This window comes from Chenopodium album, chromosome 23, assembly GCF_948465745.1.
Source record: "Chenopodium album chromosome 23, dcCheAlbu1.1, whole genome shotgun sequence".
Classification (NCBI taxonomy): Eukaryota; Viridiplantae; Streptophyta; class Magnoliopsida; order Caryophyllales; family Amaranthaceae; genus Chenopodium; species Chenopodium album.
This window is the reverse complement of record NC_137856.1, coordinates 31,590,847-31,601,127: the sequence shown is the minus strand read 5'-3', so window position 1 is coordinate 31,601,127 and position 10,281 is coordinate 31,590,847. Positions and strand designations below refer to the sequence as shown.

The following is a 10,281-nucleotide window of genomic DNA, read 5'->3' as shown; positions in this document are numbered from 1 at the left end:
TTGATGGTATTGTTTTAGATATCAATAACCCTTGATGGTATTCTCCAACAACCTTTGATGGTATTCCTTTCTTCAATTTGTCGTTGATGGTATTCTTTTAGATACCAGGTATGATAACTTTGATTTTGATTTGTTGGATAATGTAAATCATGGAACAACGAACTTCTTGATGGTATTCTTTTAGATACCAAAATACCAACAAGGCAACAACCCTTGATGAGTTGATGGTATTCTCCAACAATTCTTGATGGTATTGTTTTAAATACCAATAGCCCTTGATGATACTTGATGGTTTTCCTTTTTTCTATTTATCGGTCGTTGATGGTATTCTTTTAGATACAAAGTATATTAACTTTTATTTCAATTTATTGGATAATATAAATTATGGAATAACGAACTTGTTGCTGGTATCCTTGTACATACCAACAGCCCTTGATAAGTTGATGGTATACTCCAATATCTCTTGATGGTATTGTTTTAGATACCAATAGCCCTTGATGGTATCCTTGATGATATTCCTTCTTTTCTATTTGTCGTTGATGGTATTCTTTTCGATACCAAGTACAATAAACTTTGATTGGAAAAAAAACCATCAGGGAACTTGTTAATTCGTCAATACTCAATAGCAATGTTGTAATTAGAGTATTGATGATAATATCAGTACATCTTTTTAATAAGAACCCTAAATCAACGTCCAAAATCATTTTTGCCAAATTTTGGAATTAAATTGGATCTTGAAACCAAAGTTTGATTTGAGGAGTTGTTACCTGTAGGCCGTAATAATATGGACTTTCGCTTTAATCTTGGCCAGAAAAAGATCGAAAGTCGTCGGTGATATTTCTCTAATTTTAGAGAGAAACTGAAAATGTTAGAGAGAGGAAGTTTGAAAATGTTAGAGAGGGGGAGTGAAATGAAATTTTTTGAGGAAGGAGTTGTCATTTCCCCCTTTTTGATTTCTTTAATGTCATGTCTTGTCCTTTTTTCAGCCTTTTCATATTTTTTTATTATTATTGCAATGGTACATAGTAAAATTACAACAATACCCCTAACGGTTAGAGTCTTAGAATTTCTCATTATTCACATAATAATTTACGTTGACTTCATTTTGTGATATATACTTAAAAACATACATGTGACATCATGTTAGATTAGTGTAAATGTGTTATACTAATTCTGATCTATGTATAATTGTAGATATCTATATCTATACTTACCATCTTAGCCATTTATTAATTGTGTTTTTTTATCCAACAAAATTATAATTAACTTAGATACGTAAATTGATGTTTTATTATACCCTTTGTTTCCAATATGTAATGATTGAGTTGGCAACTAAAAAATGTTTACATCAAGATTTAAACTCGAAACCAACAAGCACAAACTAGCAACCCGGGGCATCGCTCGGGCCACACACTAGTTAATGTTTAAATCATGTGCTTTATCGACAAATGTATATAAAGAAACGTGTCAACTAATATGAAATGGGAGAAATATAATTGAAGTTGAAACAATTGCTTTTAAGTCCCTACTTTAGTCGAAGTTTTATATATATCTAATTGCAAGTTTGCGGGAGATTTAAAGGGGTAAAATATTAGCTTTATATTATATTGGAACTTGTTAAGAACAACCGGCACAAATTTTGCTTTCGAGTAATAAGATTAGGAACCCGTTATATCAAATTCTCAAATATTCAAAATTGGAACCTATTGGGTAATTAGTACCTAGTCACCACAAATTTCAGGAGAGCCTATTCTGTACACCTGAATATACCGTATATCCGAATGTATATAACAAATTCTAAAATTTCAGTATAAGGAGAGATACTACGAAGAATAATCTTTATAATCCACTTGAAAATTTATAGTCAACCAACTAATAAAATTTACAATCAACCAAAGAAACACTACCTTTATTTTCCACTAAACAAAATAACAATTGCCTAAGGGCTAGAGAGCAACGAGAATCGATCCTTACCTGCTGGCAAGAGGGATACATGGCCAAAACAAATTACTAATTCTCAACCAATATGTAGCATAGATGCAAAAATAAATAACATATTTCTATTCATACCACAAATTAATTTATTCACATAAAAATTTACATATATAGCCCTTCAAATGGCATAGAAGCCTCCTAACAAGAGCAATAACTTGCAACCCACCAACTCAGAATCCCCAGAAACTATAAGCAACCATATCCAACTACCTTGAGTCTGATAAGAATGCTTCTTTCAGCAAAATAGAATTGACAAACTGCCGACCAACATACATTAATCTTAGGCTTGCTGATTTTCGAACCCGTTCCCAGGTTCAAGAAGGCTCTGGGAATTTTCCCTACTTCCATAAGCCCTCTCTTTAAACATCTGATCCACTTCCTCAAAAGTCAAGGCTCTGGTCTCAGGAACAAAGGTACAGACAAACAGAAACGCCAACACAACAATGCCAGCTATTATCAAGAATGTACCACCTGTTCCAATAGCATCAGCAATCGAAAGAAATGACTCAGAAACAATAAGGTTTGTGATCCAGCACACAGTGGCTCCCATTCCACCACATAAACCTCGGTATGCTTGGGGATAAATCTCAGAGTTGATGGCCCATGGTACAGGCCCCATTCCTGGGGCAAAGAAGGCAATGTAGAGGGCAAGTCCTATGACAGCAAGCCATGAGTAGATAGACCCTGAGGTGTCAGATGAGCCGAGGAGGAGAGAGACAGAGAGGAGGATGAGAGAAACGAAAACACCTGCAAGGCTTGAGAGGGCCAATGAACGCCTGCCCATATGATCGATCAAGTATATACCCAAGACAGTTCCAGCGGCATTCATGGCAGCAACAATAAGAGATATTAGGAGGGCTAACTGATTGGAGCTAAAGCCAGCCATTTGGACGATAGTTGGACTGTAATACATGACAGTGTTAATTCCTGAAAACTGCTGAAATGCCTGCACATTAAGTTCGTAGAAAAATTGATTCAGCGAAGCACAAGGGCTTTTAAAAGATATCGGTAAATGCTGGCATGCTGCTAAAAACCAGCTGATCATGGGAAAGGAGGCGGAGCTAATGATCTCTAACAGGCTTTATGAAACTCAAGCTGCTCTTAATTGTACCACGAGAGATAAATTCTCATGATAAGACGGACACTTCAAAAAACCTTCAAGAGAAAAATACCTGACCGTTGTAAGATGGAAACCCACATTCAGTCCAAACCTTGTTCTCAAGCCAGCATATAGTATTCCATAGTATATTGCAACCAAAGTTCCAAGAAGGATGTTCACTATGAAATTTCAGTTACTTAAGAACCTTGAGTTAAGTATCCATCTTTATTTCCTATTCTAATTACAAATTTACGCCCTTAATCTTCTTTTTGAACACATTGCATACAACACTGATGCCCTTCAATGTCTTATGAATTAAAATCCATAGTTGAATCAAGACACTATTTCAAAATAATAAGTCCAAATCTAAGGGAACCATAGCTATTATCCAAACTGTAAAGAACTACAAGGTTACATCATATGTGCTCCATGTACGTTATAAGTATCTTGGGGTGACTGAAATAATTTAAAAAGAAAAAAAATGGCAATTACTTGTTCTTACGATGACTTTTAATCGATGTCATGATAACATAAAAAAAATAGAAGGGGCAACTTTAGCACAATAAGAGTGACTCTCAATCAATCATGGCCTCATGGAGTAGTTTACAGTTCGTTTACAATACAGCCATCTTACTCTAATATCTGTGTAGAAAAGCAACTTACAGTATGTGTATCTTAGCAAGTTGATATATCTAGAAAATTTTTGAAATCATCCTTTAGAATGCAGAGAGTATACATAAAGATGGAAAGTAGATTTAATTAACACACACAGAAGAACAAGTCAGCAAGGGCAAATCACTAACAAGAGCCACAGGCCCACAAGAACAAGTAATGCACAATGGAAGCAACAAGCTTCAACAGTTGAATATGAACTTACCAGAAGCCCACCACCAGCAAGAAATGCAAGCCGAATTTCTTTGATTCGGAACACATCCATAATACTGACAGCTTTTTGTTTGCGCTCCTCCTCAGCAGCAACAGCAAGCAGATCAAGCTCATCTTCCAGCCTAAATGGGTCATAAATCTTTGAGAGAACCTCAGCGGCCTGCTCCCTATCTTTCTGCAAAATAACAAATATTGATCTAAATGTTCTCAAAGTTGTTAAAGCAAGAAATCAAGAATAGCTTAGATGATTTGAATAGGCTTCTGACCTTCATATATAGCCAGCGGGGGGATTCTGGTAAAAGAAGCATAAAGATGAACTGCAAGACAGCAGGCACTCCCGATACTCCAAGCATCCAACGCCAGGTTCCAGGCACCTGCTCAACAAACACACATAAAAAAAAAATCTGTGGAAAATATTCCTACAATGCCATTATATATTTACAAAAAACCTTCAGTCCAAGCTCCAACACAACTCAACAAGAAAGACTTGACACCAAATGAGCTTAAGCTGCATTATATCAGACAGATTTTATAAATTACCTTAATGCCAACTATCCAAAAAAAATAATCAGTCACTGTCATTTATATAGAAAAATATTCATCTAAGGAATTTGTGAATTTTTTTAAGCTAGCAGATCATCAGCCACATCCAAGAAAACAATTAGAAATCTAGTTAATAAAAGCAAATCGTGATAAACACAGTACAATACATCAAAATTAGGCAGAAAGAGAAAGGAGTTTCCATAGCTGATGTTTCTCAATCTGAAAAACATGAAATGCAGGGCTCCATTTCTCTCAACTGCTGCCACTGTCCAAACTGCATAACCAGAAATCTTTCTTTCCGTGAAAGCACTCCAAATAAACATATAAAATGAAATTTAGGATTATGAAAGTAGATCCTTTGGCACATGAAGCATATAAAGAAATAGACGGGTAAAGTCTATCTGACCTGAGTAAAGGCAAGATTAACACAGTAGGAAAGGAACTGTCCGAAAGTTATCATTAGCACGTTAGTGCTGACAAGTCCTCCTCTTACTTCGGTAGGTGAAGCTTCTGCAATATATACCGGAGCACACACTGATGCCAACCCAACACCCAATCCAACCAAGAACCGTCCAACAATAAGAACAAATGGATCAGGAGCAACACCCATGACAATGGCCCCAGCAGTAAAGACGAAATCAGCAAGAAGAGTGGCTTTTTTACGTCCGTAAACATCATTTAACCATCCACCACCAGCAGATCCAATCATTGCACCGACCAATGCCATGCTAACAATTGTTTCCTATCAAGGAGGACAAGGTGAGATTAGAACATGAAATTAAATCTGATACACTGTATCTCTTGCTGCATTTTTTCTTAAAGAGAATCTAGCAAGATGCACAGCAACTGTTAGCTGAATCAATGTAGAGCCCCAGAAGCGTCGCGGGGTTGTAGCCCCAACACAACAGAATAGCAAGGTTATTTTCAAAATGCAGTATATTTTTTTTATTTTTTATTAAAGATATAGAGAATTAAAGAGGATATGTAACAATTTAATATTTCCATCCTTTATTATTCCAAAAATAAACACGGTTCATGATCATTGTACCTGCAAGAAACTGCTTTCTTTGACCTCTTGGAAATCATCTTTTATGTAGAGGAGTGCACCTGATATCACACCTGCATTATAGAAAAGTTTGCGTTACATTAACTCACCTGAAAGAGCAGAGCTACTGTCTCTGAATGCTGTGTAGTTCCACCAATCACAGAGAGAGTGAGAGAGAGAAAAGAGCAAAAGATCAACAGCCAACAGTAATTACAAGGATACAATGGATTTCTGCAAGCCATCAATACTTCAATAGTTCAAGAATCAGCAATGAAGCATCACCCTTTTTTCTAGTCCTTTTTTATCTATTGACAGGATGAAGTATGACTAGAAGACAACTGTTAGATCATATTCTTACAATATTCAAACCATACGTTGAACTTCAAAGTAGAATCAAATGGCATTCTGTTCCGTACAACTATAGAATCATTTAAAATACAGATACTGCTTCAACAAGCAATATTCTAAATGCTGAACCTGCCACCCAAGTACTACAACACGTCTACACCAATACAATAATATTACATCAAAATTCCTCTTCAGTTGCAACTCCCAAGTTCAAAGATATCGCAATAGGATAGCCAAAGTAGACCAAAAGCAATATTCATGGACTTATTTACTCTTAGCTCACCTATTTAAGCTACCCCATCTCATGTATTGGACATGGGTAGTTAGTACACGACTTTTACAAATTTTGACTAGCTTGCAATGCATATCTTCCAAGAGTCCAACCAGCATATATAGTCCACCATAGATAAGATTGATACTTCTATGACAGATAATGCTTTGCCAATGTACTATGGCATTTACAAACTTTCAACATTTACACAACTTAGGGTCACGATATTCATATATCAATGAATTATACACTAGCTACATTATGCCACTTATCATGCTCCAATTACCACAAACATAAACAACACCAAGATTAACAAAAAGGAAGAACTTCAATTTTTTGGGGGGAATCTAATTTGTTTTGAAATAGAGTTATTAAAGTGCAAAATGACCATTTATCCAATTAGCATTGAAAAATCAAAAATCATCCAAGTAACTCAAGGCAGCCATGTAGTCTTTATCCAGTATACAGGCTAAACAGTTGCAACAACAACCTATCAAACATGTCTACAAAGATCCACCATTTTAAATACAAGTATTTTAATTGCACAACACATGTAACATACTGAACATTGTTTAATAATATTGTACACTATCAATCATGCTTTCCAGGTGATCCTGGCCAGTTTCAAAATTAAATTAAATTAAAATAAAACAAGCAGCAAATGATTAAAACCAAAAAGACATAAGATTATGTCAGGGCACATTGGCACTTAGTTGCATATAATATTTTAGTGTGAAAATTGTAAAAAGTCAAATGGATCACCTTAAAAGGAACAGAGAATTCGATACATTATACCATAGAAAAAGAATTAAGTGGTTGTTAGTTGCTAATCCAACACCATAGAAAATTCTTGCTGATTGTCTTTTCCTCACATTGGAATTTATCAATTTAATTAAATTAATTAATTTTTTAAAATTATATCTGACCCTTAAAATATTAAATTTTTTTTTAAAAAAAAAATCATATTTCTGTAATTAACTAGCAGTTTAGGCTCAAAAAATTAACACTGCCAAAATAAACAAATCATTTCCCAAATAGACATGGAAAAAATCTTGAGTTTCAGGCTTTCAGCTAAATACTTCTAACTTAAGCCTAATTAATAACAATCACAACTAAATTGTTTTTTTTTTTTCCATGAATCAACTTGCTATGTATTGTCTGCATTCAAATTTTCTCTAACATGTAATGGCTTTTTATTAATGTGAAGTATTATTTTTATACAAGTAAAAAGTTTAGTCCTAGTCCAACTCTATCTTTAATGTAACAAACCATTCTTTATACTGTATTAATTATTTTTGAAAAAAAAATTAGGAATAAATCCCATGACTTTATCCATCACTTCCTCAAAATTAGGAAAAAAAATCACTTAATAATTTACATCATAGTATACTCATCTAATTATTATTATTATTTTTGTAAAAAATTGACTAATAATCCATGAATACACTAATACAGATTAATTTAACTTAATTAGGGCTTTATTTTATACCTGTATCATAACCAAAGAGTAATCCAGCAATCCCAGCAGTAAGAGTTAAAGCCAACACATATTTATTACCAAAATATGATATTCTTCTCTCTGGAAACGAGTCTAAGTACCCTGAACTCCCAGGAATTGAATCTAGTGCCATTATTTACCAATTTTTTTCAAAATTTTAAACAAGAAAACCCAGATAATGATCAAATAATTCAAACCCAGGAAAAAATTCTACAAAAAGAGGGATTTTTACAATATTTACACTAAAAAAAAATTGATTTTGAAAAAACCCAGAAAACTGAGTAGGAATGTAAGACTAAGAATATTAAACCCAGAAAAAATAAATTGATTTAAGAAGAAAATGAATGAGGCGTAAGGTTTTAGCTTACTGTGAATATGAATATTGAACGTTGATGGGAGGACAAGTGTGAGGAGGGAGAGAGAGGCTTTGTTGTTGTAACAGAAACAAAATGTGACGCATGTGTTGCCTTTTATCCTTAAACTAGGGATTCCAGCGCGCACGATGCGCGGTACAGCCAGCCTTTGAGAAGAATTATTATCGATGTTCGTTTATGTCCAATGCCAGTTTATGTATAATATTTTATCAAAGCTATTTGCATATAAATGATAAGTGTGTTGAATGTTGTGCAGTTATATATACAAGATAAGAGACACACGCAAAATTGCGTGTGCAATATAAGAAATCTTCTCGATCCTTTTTTTTCGAAATATTATATACCTAACTATAAATTTTTTACAAAAATATATAGTAGTTGATAGAGTATAAAACATATTCCTGGGACTCAACCATTAGCTTAAACTTTTGGTTGAGATGGTCCACTAACATGGTATCAGAGTCAACGTGACACATAGGTCACGGGTTCGAATCTCATCCACCCCTCCTTCAAAGTGGAATTAATTCGCACCAGGTATGGGTAGGCCTAAATCATGGATATGACTTAAAAAAAAAAAAAAAAGGTTAGCTTTAAACCCCCTGTCACTTTATATTTTAATTCCATGTTTCACGTAAAAGAGTAGTTATGTTTTTTTTTCCCAAAAGCAGTTGTGCATTTTTGAGGTAATTTTAAAGATTGAGAAGGGCATTTTTGAAAAAGCCAAATTTATCACCCAAAAAGCCCGGCCCATTCTCCTTAGGTTAAAATCCCGTGCAATGCGCGGTTGTTAAATTTTTTTGACAATAATATTACAGAATTTAAAGTATATAAAAGATATTCAGAAATATTTCATTTGAGTATATATGGAATATGGTTGTCAAACTTGAAAGATAATACATAAGGCATAAATAGTTTACTTAAAGATTTTGCAAAAAACAAAAAAAAAAAAAAAAAAAAAAGAAAAAAAAAAGAAGCGAAAAGGGCGTGAAAATTTTTCATAACGTAATGACAAGTGTCATGGAAGGATTTGCTTTTAGTATAGGTTAATAGATAGATTAACTTTATACTAATACTTGTATTCCGTATCATCATGTCTTGTGTGGCTGACCACATCACGTGATCACTTATAAAATAACAATGTAACCCCCTGTAATATTGACCAAGTAGCTTCTGTAATACTGACCAAATAACCCCTGTAACACTGACAAATTAATATTATAATATTTGACAAAGTAACTCCTTTAACACTGACCAAGTAACCTTTTTTACACTAACGAGGTAACCCATATGATGATTGGCCACACGGTGTGACCAGCCACATTTAAGAATTTGTGATTCCGTATTATACCAAATACTCCTTCCGTCCCCTTTTGATAGTCCCTTATGGGCAAATTTTAGTCCCAATATGTTCACCCCATTTGCTTTCCAACAACCATTAATATTAATTTTTTACCAAACTTCCCTCCAATCTGCAACAATACTTGTGCAAATTTATACTTCCCATGTAAATTTTGTTTTCCCATGTACTTTTATTACTTAATCTCTCTACTTTTTTGCATACCCAATGTCAATTTACTTTTTCAATGTACTTTAACTATTCTTATTTGTGTTTATTAATTCCCGTAAAAAATGCCCACAAGAGACTATCAAAAGGGGACGGAGGGAGTACATAACTATGTACATGTTGAAATGTAGAATTCATCAAATTGATATGGAGTATTCTGTAATCTAGATTATTAATGCAATTGATCTCATAGAGGTGTATTTTGGAAATTGAGTGGCAATTTCATATTGACATTACAGTAATCAAATCGGATGGCAATTTTGTATTGACATTATAGTCGAGTAATTTGAATGTGTTGCTCACTTGGTAAAACTCTTACCTCAAATCCTAGAGGTCTTGCGTCCGAATCTAACCAAGTGGGGGTACTTGGGGGTAGAGATTCCCTTACCCTTCCCTCTACTCTCAATTGTCTAGCCCGCAAATAATAGAACCCAAAACCGAGCGAGTTAAAGTTTGATCATTGTCCTCTTACCATAAAAAAATTGAAAAAAAAAAATGAATGTGTTTCCTCTAAGGGTTAAATAAAAACCTTTCTAATATGGACGACGAATCAAACAACTACTGCTATAACATTATGTACTCCGTATTTCTTTTCAACATTATTAGTGTATCATTATTATCAATTTATGCTATAACAAAATTTGTGATGTTACGGGTAA

At 34.0% G+C, this 10,281-nt stretch overlaps 1 protein-coding gene across 1 annotated transcript; it reads right to left on the bottom strand.

The window, feature by feature from the left end:
• Positions 1-1,821: 1,821 nt before the first annotated feature.
• LOC145606697 (inositol transporter 1-like) lies at positions 1,822-8,041 on the bottom strand. Its single transcript, XM_081662520.1, has 6 exons — positions 7,676-8,041; positions 5,571-5,641; positions 4,929-5,264; positions 4,246-4,353; positions 3,972-4,154; positions 1,822-2,941 (listed from the first exon to the last, which is right to left on the bottom strand). Exons 1-6 carry the CDS (start codon positions 7,815-7,817, stop codon positions 2,276-2,278), a joined length of 1,506 nt encoding a protein of 501 aa, XP_081518646.1. The 5' UTR covers positions 7,818-8,041; the 3' UTR covers positions 1,822-2,275.
• Between the last annotated feature and the right edge of the window lie 2,240 nt (positions 8,042-10,281).

Bases quoted from the DNA above. Each gene is read 5' to 3' on its own strand.
- LOC145606697 (XM_081662520.1), bottom strand. From the start codon at position 7,817: ATGGCACTAGATTCAATTCCTGGGAGTTCAGGGTACTTAGACTCGTTT. The intron at 5,642-7,675 runs GTATAAAATAAA...TCTATAATGCAG, and splicing joins ACTCTTTGGTTATGATACAG to GTGTGATATCAGGTGCACTC. The intron at 4,354-4,928 runs GTCAGATAGACT...TTTGTTGAGCAG, and splicing joins TTAATCTTGCCTTTACTCAG to GTGCCTGGAACCTGGCGTTG.